The following is a 13289-nucleotide window of genomic DNA, read 5'->3' on the forward strand; positions in this document are numbered from 1 at the left end:
ATGAGTTGCTCATTTTTAACACGAATATGTCATATAAGTGCAATATTCAAAAGTCTAGCTGACCTGCTAACATTTATGGGACCGATCCTACAAGCAATTTGTTACCCCCCAATGACCTCATTTCCAAAGAAGTCAGTGGCAAAACATCCATATCAGGGCTGCAAAACTAGTTTGTTACTACTGTATATACTAACGCATGTTAAACTCTGTTGCCCATTAGGTTAAGTATTTACCTGACCTCTGCTCTGGTCAATATAACCTGCTGCTTAGCTTAATCTAAGCCATTATCTGCTTATAATAATAGCTTCCTGTGTCACTTCTGAACTGAGGCTCCAGTCCTGCTATGTGAAACTGCAAACAACTTGTACTCCTTTAAAACCACCTGGCTTCCATTCTCCCAAGAGATCTCCTTGCTCTTGTTCAATTAACCAGTGTGATCAGGCCCTTGATGAAGAAAGAGCCTGGACTCTGACCCTTCTGTTCCATCAATGCATGCTTATCTTGCAACTTATGTTGTTGATTCATACTTTTTCGTAAACGCTGACAGAGTAGAGGCAATAGAGAATAGACATATGTTTTAAACGCGTATTCTCTGCATATCAAAAATGGAATCCCACCTTTTCACTCACACACTTTAGAGACTGCTTAGCTGAAACAGAAGGGACATTAAGATTCTTATTTCATTTATTTTGCTTAATGAGTCACTGCAGACTGCCTGACCTACTTCTGCAAAACAATTAGTCAGGAAATGTTGGTTATACAGCTGATTTACTGTGAAACATCTTGGATATCCATCCAGTGAGGATTTTGACTCAAGAAAAAAGATAAGTTGAATTATGCTTCCCTCAAAGTGGGAACTTTGCAAGCTTTTTGTTAATTTCACTAATGCTACACTATCAACCACAGTTTAACAAATGCATTTGTCTAGTACATTCAGTACAGCACATTTTAGAGAAAACAGATTTCTATTCACAAAAGGTTACTTTCTAAACCCGTTTTCTTAATTCAGGGGGCATATTAAAGATTGGAGTCTCTTTCCAATTGTGTGATCATTCACTGCTCCAGGGCAATGATCTAATCTAAAGATAATGTTCAGTGACCAGACTCTTCAGGAATGTAGTTGAGAGAATTGAACACTTCTTTCTGAACTATCTTACTGCAAGGTTATGTTTAAATACTCATTGCTTAAGCAAATTCAAACATGAACACATAAGTGCAAGCATATAAACATATACATGCAAATAAAAGCATATAAGTATAGAAACATGTTAAAATATATAAATAGGCAAAAACAAAAATACAAATGTAGTTAAAGTCAGGAAAATGAGGTATCATTTCCTTCTACTGAGTTGCAATGAAAAGCACCCAAGAGAGAAGATGTATTAAATGCAGAAAAGACTGTGGGCTCCTTATCACTGAAGGGAAATAAAGAAGTATATTTAATTAATAGGCTCTGCGCCAGATTCGTCAGAACCATGACTCTGCTGGTTTCAGTGGAGCTATAGCATTAGGAGCACACACAGCCTACCAGACTGCTCTGGATCTTCCCTCCTTGCTCTACATATTTGCACATCAGATTTATAAAGCCAAAGCTGGCAGGTTGATATTTCCCTTTCCTCTAAAAAGGGAATTTGTTATAGCTGTGCCCATCTGCACTGAACAGTGTTCAGGGGGGAATCACAATAACACAAGTACACATAGAAGAATGCATGCAAGTACATTTTACTCTTGCCCTTGTGAACTCCTAATAAAAGAAGTAGCAATGTAGCGTTTACAGCTACCTAAAAGCACACTGGTGGAACACTGTTATTCACAATGAATGCAACAACACAACTGCAGGAAACCTCCCAGCCGTGCCTCTGGCTGCAGACAGCTTGCTCACCTGGTGCCCCCGTGTACATGATGGAGAACACGTTAATAGCAATGGTAGCAGCATAGAAAACTGGAAGTGCACGAAGACCATTGGGCACAGGGTCTTCCTGCAGAAAAATCAGGAAAAAAAGGAAGCATTAGCTAGGTTTTCCAACAGATTAATATAAACATGAACCAACATAAGGAAAATACATCCTCCCAAGCCAGTGCCAAGCAGGTGTAGCCTTCATGTGGATGGTGAGGAAAGGATGTTGACCTGGGTGGTTACAGTCAAACCTCCAGAGATGGTCTTGGCAAGCACCAGTATTTTGGGGAAGCCTGACACTGTTCTTGTAGCTTCAGGTCTGCTGCAGACCTGTTGGTTGACCTGGAGGCAAACTTCTTTCTGTGAGCATTTTACTTTGCAGGGGGCTATCCTGGCTGCCAGACTAAGCACTTTAACTGAAGCAGGCATGTCACCGTGCTTCACTGCCCAGCACAGAGCTCAGCAATGGGCACAGAAGGCAAGCAGCTGTGCAGCCTTGTGTCCCTAGTGCTCACAAGCAGAGGCTCAGCTGACAGTGCTGAGGAAAGGCACAATGCAATGCATGGAAAAAGCCCTTGTGAAAAGAGAGCCTTGGCCTTTTGATGGGCTCTGGGAAGCTGATAAGAGCTTGATGAAGCCAAGGGGTGGCTGGCCAGATTTTGTTTCCTAAAGTCATGCAGAGACACCAGGAGTACATGCACAAGGGCATGTTCATGTGATTTTGATGATTAATTTACTGAGTTGTGAAGTTTTTGAATGGGAACTTTTTCCCTACAGTATCTCAGCCTTTATGCAGATCAAGTCATTTTAAATTCAAAGCTGTGTCCATTCAAATTTGCCACCTGCTTTTATCACTGATGTTTATTTACATCAGAACTAAAGAATGATGAAGCTGAGGTTACAGGTGGTGCTATTTATAGCAAAAGAATTAGTTCCTCGTCTATTTAAGTTCCCTGCATAACCACTAACATGGTATCCCTTATTTTAGGTCCTTGTCATGTGCTGTACCACCTATTTTAGCAAATTGAATAGTGTGAGAGAAATGAAAAGAACAGACAGAAGTGTTCTGGTTTCCAGTCTCTGCTGGTGGGAAGAAAGTCATCTTCCACACCAGAGATATATGGACTGATACTACCTCAAAGCTGACTGAGGTCACTAAAACCCATTGATTCAGGTTTCATGAGAATCTAGTAAATAAACAGATGCCCATCTTCTAATATCTGATACACAAGAAAACCAAAGCTTAAAATTTCTCTGAAATATTAATGGGAGTATCTCCCAGTGAGAACTATTCTTTATAAATAACAGTTTGAATTGCTACCATGAAGCTAAATCAACACTGAAATATTTGTACTAATAAAGCAGCCAAGTATAATCTTTCAATGAAACAGAACATACTACATGAATTAGCTTATGATGCACTTGCATAGCGCTTTCTAAGCCTCAAATATGCGTTTTGTTACTTACTCTGAGCTTTCAGAATTGCTAAGAGCAAACAGAGTTCCAATGGCTAGGTAAAGAATGACTGGTCTCCTATCCAAAAAGCAAGCCACAAACTTTCAACTCTGTGGAAATATCCACATTCAAATGATGGGCCAGAACATAGCCTTTGTAACAGGCACTCATTATAACAATGGAATTTGTTTACCTTCTTTAGAATGAAGAATCTAATCAACACAAAAAGTACTCCAGACATCAAGCCAGACAACAGTGGGGAAATAAACCAAGAGGCAACTGTGTTGAGAAAAAAAAAAAAAAAAAAAAAAAAGACAGAAAAGAACATGAATTATATATAGTATAATAAACTCGTATAATAGTCAAGAAGCTAGTAGTTAATGAGCAATGCATTCAAAACTGTTCTTGTACAACTGGAATGTTTCAAATATTTACTTACAACTGGAGCAGCTCAATTTCCACTGACACTCATGAAAGTCAAACTACTGGTAGGCACTATTAGAAACATCAGCCAAAACATTTCCAAATAACTTTGCAAGTTTAATGATCAAATTAGTCAGGAAGAAATTATCTGAGCTGATGCAGAGTTGACTAAGAGAATTACTAAAAATTCCTGATCACCATAACTGCGAAGGGTGTAAGCAAGTGGCAAGCAACTGCATCTATCAGGATGTCATACGGCTCACAGGGTAAGAGTCTCAATTTCCAAAATGCCACAGAAGCATCAGTTGCAGAGAACAATGCACAGAAATTTTTTTGCGGGCAAGATTTGCAAATGTTCAGTACTAATTTAACAGAAGTGGGTGGCAAAACTCCCACTGATTTCAATAAAACAGGATTAGGGCAAAGCTTTGGAAATCTCATCCAGATTCACTTATTGTTTGTGACACAGCTAACAGGTTGATTCTGCTGTTATTCCAAGCTCACTAAAAACTTCATTTTACTTTTGACAGAATTACAAAAAAATACACATTGCTAAAACTTCTTTAAAGCTCAACTGTATTCCTGTGCCTTCAACCTTGAGTCTTTTTAATGCAGGATTCAGGATGTGACTTGGGTTACAAGGCTTCCAAAACAATACAGAACCCTTCCTGACATCCCTGCTTGGCGGTGCTGATGGTGGTAGTGGGAGACTGTGATGTAAACATGTGCTGTGCACTCAGCTTCCACCATCCTGGATCTGGTGGGTGGAGACACATGACTATGGGCATTCATATTGCTCAGAATAAGAACGAGGTGGTATGAGCTGTCACTTTTTGTGGCATTAGAAGAGGAGGAGTGTCACCTTGAAGCACATCTGGGAGGCAAAATGTTTCCTCAGCTTACTGCTGGAAAAGCACAGCTTGCATTTTACCTTTCTCCAGGGCTGGCCTGCAGATGCACTGCAGCCCTCAGGTAGAAAATAATTTAAAGAGGGAACGCTGCCAGTAAAAAACATGCTTCTGTGAAAGCTTCTGCAGTCAGGGCACAATTTTTCCCAGACCCTCCCACATAAAAGGAAATGGCAATTACCAATCTTGACAAGCTGCATCCACTGAACTCCCTGTGTGCCAATTGCAACGAGTGAAAATCCAATAGTAGCACCTACAATGCAATGGGTCCCCGATATTGGGAGTTTCAAGAAAGATGCAATCAGCTGCCAAACAGCAGAACCTGGAAAGTGAGGAAGGAGAAAAAGCACAAACTGTACACAACAATAGTAAAAGTCACACAGAAAATTCTCATTGATATACCCTTGTTCCTTTATGAACACAGACTACGCTCCACATGCACAAGAGAGATCTCCTAAAGAGAATTTTGTTCCTTTTCTGACTGCAAAAGCAGGTACTACAGCAGTCTAATAGCTGCTCTGAACGCTGCATCTTATTCATTATTTTTTGTTACTAACAGCACTTAATGCTGCACAACAGGGCTGCTCTTTTTTGAAGGCTTTCACTATTTTTCACCATTCAGTTCATTCACTGAATCACATGAACACACAAATAGCTCCAGGTATGCATCAAGCTTAGAAAACCTCATTCTCTAGAAACAAACCTGGAAGCCTCCAAATGACCAGTGTCAGGAGCCAACCATGGCTTCACTGGTGAGATATTCAGCTGCTAAATTCAGATGCTACCAGAGAAAGGTTCAAATCCTGGCTCAAGGGGCTTTCATGCCTCTTCTCAGTGATGTGCAGCCACTATCCAGAGTACTCTACAGGATAAATTGACTGAGGAGGGAGTGAAGATGCTTGCTGTCTTCATCTGTAGCTCACTGCAGCTCTGGAGAATTCAAGTTGTGGAAAAAAAGATTTCTAGCACCACAGAAAGGACCTTGTATTCAGTTTTGGTTCAAGATTTTGATGGTTAGATTAGACCACAGCTGGACAGCGAGCCCACCAGCATACAACTCCATGCTCTTCTTTTCATACCGCAGCACAAAGGGTCCCCTACTCCTCTTACAATGGGTTAGCATGGGGACATCAAAATCTTCTGGGCCATGATTCAAGTTTTCTGCTTGTCGAATATTAGAGAGCTCTCAGTAATATCTCTTCTTCATCTTAACGCTTTGTGGTCTTGAGACAAAATCTTACTATGTTATGAAGCTCCAAGGTGACAGCAATCAAACTGCAGTGAGAGATCCCATATTTTCTGGCTCATGCCATCAGTCTTTACAGGTCTGCAGCAGACACAGGTGATAAAGCAAGGCTGCTGAACACACACTGTCACTCAAATCCCAGCCTCCATTCTCAATTCCAACAGGGGAGGATGGTTTGAAGATCTTGAAATGGAGTCTGGTTACAAAACAGTGTTTAAAAGCATTGAAAAAGAGCTGTGTTACAGCTCCACAACATACACATCAAGAAGGGAGAGAGCAAGGAGGCAATTACTGATGCCTTTTCAAGTTGCACAAGGGCTCCAGTGCAAGGAACATAGGGGTGATGCTCACGATGAGGCATGGTGAAGGAACAGTCTTGACAGCAGAGGCTGGTAGAGAGGACAGGTGGGAAAGCATAGAGAACTGAAGAGAAGAATGAAAGGTACTCTGATAAACAAGCCTCAGAGACTGGTTTGTCACTTCAAACAAGCCTTTATACAGTCAAGTTTCTGCCTTATAAATGCTATCCTAAATACAAGTCTTGCCAGTCTGCTGGCATCATATGCAGTGTGGAAGTCAACCAGGCTGTAACACTGATCTTTCCTGGGGCACTATCCCAAAACAACTGGTACACCTACTGGAAATTCTAAATCAATCAAGGAATTCACCTGCCCTTTCATTTTTTGGCCTCTCTTCCCACACACTACAATAATAAATACACTGTGAAACCTTTGACATGAACTTAAGAGATCAGCAAGTGGAAGTGAGGTGAAAGGGAACACACATGGTAACATCTCTGAAGAGCCAAATGAACAGAGATAAGTCAGCCAGAGACACATAATTGCACCAAAAAGAAGTCGTTCTAAAAAACAGATAAAATGCTTCCAAGTCACAGCTGCACTACAAATATGCAGAAATGGCTGGGGTTTTTTATGGGGAAACAGGGAATATGGCACTATTTCTTATTTAATCGATCTACAAAACAAACAGGAGGGAAAGTATTGGAGGACTGATAAATAGCCTAAAAAGGACAATCTGTAGTCTAAAGAAGTTGAAGCAAGCATGTTAGAGTACAGAAGAAAATACAAAATAAGCCACAGCAGGACTTCCCTCTGGGGCTTGCAATGCCTTAAGGCAGACACCTAAAATATCAACATCAATCCTTAACTCCTCTCTGACGAAAAATGCATGTTTCCAACCTTGACAAAACCAGCCCAGAAGCCAGAAGGCTCATTAGAGCTTTTCCTGGCCCACAGCATGAATGCTCCAGAATAGAAGTATGATACAGCATCCCAAAAATGAGAGTCCCAAATATTAAAACCACCAAAAATCAATATTTTAGTAGGTTACAAATTATTACAAAATGCTACATTACAGAATGTAAATGCAAATTATGTCATCCCCAATCCCAGTGCTCCTTGCTTCCTTCTTTCTGACCAGGTGGTTGCTCTGAGAATCCCCATCTGCTGTCTGCAAGCATCAAGATATCTTCCAGTAACAACTAGAAAGAGAACACCATGACTGTTGGTCTCCTCTATACAGCTGGCTCGTGGAAGCCTCAATGAAACTCAGAAGCTAACTCTGTTCATGGAAGCATGACCATGATGCGTAAGAGAACTAAGATAAATATGCAGAGGAAAAAGAGGAAAAGTAAACATACAGGAGAGAAAACACAGAGAAAATATTGTACATCCAGAGGAAAGCTGGAGGTGGATTTGAGGGAAAAAAAAATGGAACCTGCAGTTGGTAATTTGTGCTTAATTCAGAGATTTAAAATGTGGGATTTGTTCTTAATGCCCTTACTGAAGGAAGGGAATGCAACCGGTCATGGAGTTCACACAGGCTTACGTAAACACACATGCAAATAAGTTGTTTTCCTTGAGCTTCTGGCCAGTTGCCTCCACAGGGGGTATAGGGGACAAAAAACATTGCCCAGACAGGATCAGAACATCATGAAGAGATACAGAAAGGGGAAAAGACTCCTGCTCTGCAGGTGGTGGTCAGGAGATGTAAGTCACTACTTACGTCTCATGCGGCGTGAGCTGCTCTCAGGTGCGAGTCGGAAATGATGGAGCTATCTCAGGAAGAAAAGGGTAAATACTGCAAGCAGAGTGACACTCCTTAGTCATCCCACAGCTTGAGGGCAAGAGCAGGAATCTGCAGCTGGCCTTGCAAGGCATCAAGACAGAGGAAGAATTGGAGCTCAGGAGTGCTGAAGATGTTCCTTGCAGTTGCCTTGTATGAGACAGCAGCTAATCAGCTCTTCTTCCTCTTCACCAGGGAAGGCAGCCAGCCCTCTGGAAGCTCAAGTGTGGTGAAGGTTGAAGAGGAGCACTGCCCCTCTCACTCACCAAAACTACCTCAGTCCAGCCCAGAAAGTGGCAGTCTAAGCCCAACTTGATCCATTACAATTTTTTAAAAGTGCAGAAACGGGAAAAAATGCATGTAGTCTGTTTGGAATCACCTATTTTTTGTGCGGGTTCTGTTTGAAAACTTTGGGGAGAGTGCTTCCTGCTTGCTGTATCCTGCCCTTTAAAAGCAGGTTTGCTGTTGATCCTTGTGGGAGCTCTCCAAAAGCTCACAAAGCCTCTTGCATACAAACAAAGGAGAAATACCAGGGCTTAATGTTACTTACCTCAGAATATGCCACTTGTTCTGAACAGAGATTAATTTAACTGCAAACAAAAGTGTACAGAGTACACTCAGAGGTACGCAGAACTGCTGCTGGTTTGAGTTAGAAAAAGTAAAAGTGCCTTTAATGTGTGGCCATCTATCTTTATTGCTCTTTGAAGTCATGGGGCAGGATTAAACGTATGATTAATTGCAATCAGTCAGCAAAACCACCAGTTTAAGCAAATATGCTTCATTTTCTTTAATTTTTAAAAACTATTTAGGCAATTGCTTTAATACTTAATTCATTGTAAACTTTCTGCAGGATTTTCTCTGCAGTCACAAATGGTATGCTGACATATTTTCCATTTACCACAATATAAATCTCCAAAATCTTTTTTTTAGGTACTCTAGGAATACATCTATACGATCCATTACATTAAACATTTTTTCCTCTCTTAGTTAAATGGCTGAATAGCTGGAAAACGAAAACAATTAGAAGTGTTTTTAAAAAGCAGGAGCCTAAAAGGGGAATGCAAACCCCTCTATTTGTACAAAGCCGGACGTGAGTCCAGAAGATGGGAAGATGTAAATTTAATTAAAACGTTCACAATGAGCAGGATGACAAACGTGCAGTGACTGTTACTTGGAACAGGAAAGCATTACTCACCAACCATCGCGCTGACTTCTCCTGCCATCAGCAGCGGCACAGTGTCATTGTACAGGTTAACATCGATTATACCTTTCCGAATCGTCTCTCCTACTTTTGCTCCCAGCAGTACCGAGCCAGTAGTTTCAAAAACTGAAGCCAAAATGCAAGCCTGGCGCAAAGTCACTACACCAGAGCCCACAGCAGTTCCGAAAGAATTGGCAACATCATTTGCACCCACTGAAAATGCTAAAATAAAAGCAATGATAAAACCCACAATGACCATCCACAGGTACTCTTCCATTGCCATCTTTCCCCAAAGCGTAGATCCGTTTCCCCTTTGCAAATAGTTAATAGTCAAGGCTGGAGGGAACCGTAACGGATTTGGAAAGCAGATTTCTTGTAAACAATGAGTTCTCTCTGGTAGTGTTAGAATGTGAACAAACTGCTAACTGCCGATTTTCACACTACTATAAATACTGTTCATTTGCCTGCGCTCAGTCAGCAGTGAAGAACATTCCATATTTTGCTCCCAAACTGGTACAGCAGTGGTGTCCTGTCCTGCAGCAGAAACAAAGAAAAGAAAATTAAAAAAAAAAGAGCCTGCGGAGCCTGTCTCAGTGCGTGTTTTCTGTAGTAAACAGATGATTTGAATCCCCTAATGGGACCCTGCTTTGGCATGTGACTGTTCTAAATCATAAAGCAATTCAAAAAGGTTAAAATTAGGTCACCTCCAAAGCAACATGCTTCTGGAAGTATGACTGACTGAGAAAACATTTTGATCGCTTTAAAAGGACTCAAAGAAGTTGGTGTTTTCTGCCACATTTACCGAGCAGCTCTTTCTAGAAGGATTCATTTTGGCCCTTGGCACCAAGTCAGCATATAGCATGCAGGACATACAGACTACACCACACAGCCTGATTCCCAGCTGATGGGCACTGACCTGCTCCGTCCCCTCTGCAAAGCTGTCCCATTTTACCAGCTGTAAATGGGATGCACTGCTTTGGAAAACGATTTTGTCTATGAAACGTCACCAAAATACTCTCAAGAGCACTGATATTCATATATTGCTATTATTATCACATCCCAGGCAGTAAAAGGATATCATCTTCTTACAGCTTCTCAGCACAGTGATCACAATATTCCATGTATTCCTATAGATCTATATAAGTGTGGGGAAAATCTGACTAGAAAGTTTTAAGCTATCTCCTCTTTTCTGTAGATAGTTACTAATTACTAGTAAGCTTATTATACTCAAACCATTCCTACATTTGAATATTTTTTTATGACTTTGATTGTACAAAATCCTTTTTGATCTATGTCTTAGTCTTTACTTAGTTTAATCAGAAATATGTGTGAGATCTTTAAACCAAAAATGCGGACAGGAAAGAGTTTTAAGAAATAAAAGCTTCACCATCCAAAAGGGTATATCTTGATCTCTAGGTGAGTAAGAAAGCCAGTAGGTATATTTATATAAATCAAACTTAAAAACCACACTTCGACATTCAGCCGTCACCTAGCTCCCTTTGAATACTATGGAACAGAGGCAGTTTGAAACCAAAGTATTTTTGAGAGTACGTAGAGGAAAATTACTATTCTCCAGATTGGCTCAGACAGACTGTCTGAATCCTTCATACACTTGCCCCCTAAGCTCTTCATCTTTAAATTAGATATCACAGGTGCAGAGCATTGCCGAATTCAAGCCTGTAAGGACTCACGGGTCCCATAACCAGTAAGGACTACGGTGGTTAAAGGCTGGAAACAAGCACCAGCCTGGCAAAATCCATCTGCCTCTTCCATTGGCTGCTTCTCTTGTAGCAGTCATCTGCATCTATGAAGCCATCTTGTAACATCTTCCTATCTACACTCCAGGGAGGTGCCATTTTGAAGGTGGTGAGGAGTCACGGGCATATTCAACAGGAAATACCTGCCAGCCAACTGCACACCTTGCAAAAAACATTTCAGAGACTTGGGGGAAGTCAGATGGCAAACACCGAGCCCCACTACTGCTCTACCTCTTCAGCCTCATTCAACAAATCCACACACATGGTTTCAAAACCACGCTGAAGTTCTCTTGAATACACTGAAGGTCTGCATTAGGAGGGAAAGAGGGTCTCTGCAGAGAACATCCAAAACCTCAGCGATCATGATGAAATTAGAAAATCATGAGATTTTGCATATTCCTGAGATGCTGGATCATTGAGAACTACCACAAGGGAAACATCACACCAATAATTAAGTAATCGTTCCCTGAAAAGCCCTAAAGTTTATGTCAAGGATTGATCTTTTTATCCAAACATACATATTAAGGAGCAAAGATTTCTCTTTTTTCTTCCAGACTCTGCAGAGGCTGGGCGATTGTTGCTCTGGTCTTTTCCAGATATGGAGCAGACATCAACCCCTGAATGATTTGCACTCCAAAATAACATCTTGGAAGGTCTTAACTGCTGAAAACATTTGTATAAGGATTTTTATACTATGAGATAACATGTGAAAACGAAGCCCCAATGCATTTTTCATATTTGAAGACTTGTTGGCCATAATTCATGAACACTCAGCCCTTGGAGTAGGAAAAGACTTGAAGAGGGGGAAAGGCTAACAATATTCAGAAGAATTGATTACAGTTAGAGCTTGTCTGCCTGAGAGGGGGGACAAAACTTGTGGTGTGCAACCATGAGACACTGAGACATGCCAATGCCTATTCCATAGCCCGGGAGCCTTTCCCAAGTCATCCTCATACTGAGAGACTTATTACATACCTCATTTCAGATGGAACCACAACAGAAAACACGATTACTCAAGATAAAGTGTTAACGAAGTGGTGGTTTGAGCAGTTCAGCCTGCAAGGCATTTTGAGAACTGACTCGCTGTTGCCTGAGCTGAGAACAGTTGCTTCAAAATTCTGTGTAGAGAGCGTAAGCGTGCAGGCATGGGGGGCAGAGAAACATTTCTCCTTATTCTGTTAGATTCACTCATTTTTACTTATGTATGTTGAATTTTCGCTGAGAAATGAAGTGCTGGACCAAGCTCCTACTTTGATACTGGAGATTCATGATTAAATTCCTTACCCTGCATGCATTTGTACAGCACCTTGGCCAAGTTAGCCTCTGTGCTTCAGCATCCTCTCCATAAAATGGGAAAACTTGCCTGAAATGCACGTGCATCCACAAACACAGTGGTTATGAGAGTCCTGTTTCCTTCAGAGCCATGAGATGCTAGCAAATCCTTATTTCCAGCAGAGGTCTGTCTCCTACTTACCAACCAACCTCACAACTTTCTGTGCTGACCCAATCTCTTGGATGAGGGAAAGCATGGGTATTGTGACATTCCCCACCACAGCAGAGCTCATAGGACAGCATTTATTCAACCAGTTCATCCAGCTTCCATAATAAACTGCTAAGTCACAAGGCTGCCCTTACAGCTTCCCTGGGGAATGAGCTCCAGGTGGTCGCAGAGAAATAAAGGTTGAAAATAGGTGTGCTGAGGCAAAGAGCTCCGAAATCTCCTGGTGAAGATCGCAGAGTCTCAAAGTGCGCTGGTGGGGCTCTTGGCAAAGGGCTGAGGGGCAGCTACGTGACCGCCATCCCTGGAATGTGATACTGGGAGGAAGGGATACCTGCAGCAAGGTGCGACTGCAAGGATCAACACAGAGGTCCTCCTCCGAAGTCTTGACTCAATTTTACCAGGGCCAGAATGCAGCAATAGCTATACTTTGTCTTTAGCACATCTAAAATCCAAGTGAAAAGAGGAAAGGGGATGGGCATGTTTAGAAACTAACACGCAGGCAGTGTTTGAGCAGTGTTACTACTTTCTCCTTAAGTAAGTAGGAGATATTAAAAGCTTAAAGAAAGAAATGGAAAGAAGGAAGAAAAAAACGGTCATATCTGCTCCTCTGTGAAAGTTTTCAGAAATGCAAAATATCCTGCAAAGTAGGCCAGTGACTAAATACAGACTAAATCTTGCAGCGTGCTTCTTTCTGGAGCCCAAAATACATCTGGCATGCTTGGGCACGCTGAGCTATGCCCCTCCTCACCTAATCTAGCCCATGAGCTGCGGTATTTTGAGCTGTTGCTGGGACAAAAAAGAAATGGGTAAAAACAC

General features: G+C 41.4%; 1 protein-coding gene across 1 annotated transcript in view; it reads right to left on the minus strand.

Moving 5' to 3' along the window:
• SLC20A2 (solute carrier family 20 member 2) overlaps positions 1 to 9498 on the minus strand; it is a gene marked incomplete at both ends in the record, with an annotated part of 29148 nt that extends 19650 nt beyond the window's left edge. Inside the window, 4 exons of the mRNA XM_079534551.1 lie at positions 1883 to 1979; positions 3546 to 3631; positions 4865 to 5005; positions 9210 to 9498. Of these exons, the coding sequence (XP_079390677.1) occupies positions 1883 to 1979; positions 3546 to 3631; positions 4865 to 5005; positions 9210 to 9498 (613 nt within the window). The remainder of the gene's footprint in view (positions 1 to 1882; positions 1980 to 3545; positions 3632 to 4864; positions 5006 to 9209) is intronic.
• Positions 9499 to 13289: the final 3791 nt, after the last annotated feature.

This window comes from Tetrao urogallus (genome assembly GCF_951394365.1).
Source record: "Tetrao urogallus genome assembly, chromosome: 4".
NCBI classification, from domain to species: domain Eukaryota; kingdom Metazoa; phylum Chordata; class Aves; order Galliformes; family Phasianidae; genus Tetrao; species Tetrao urogallus.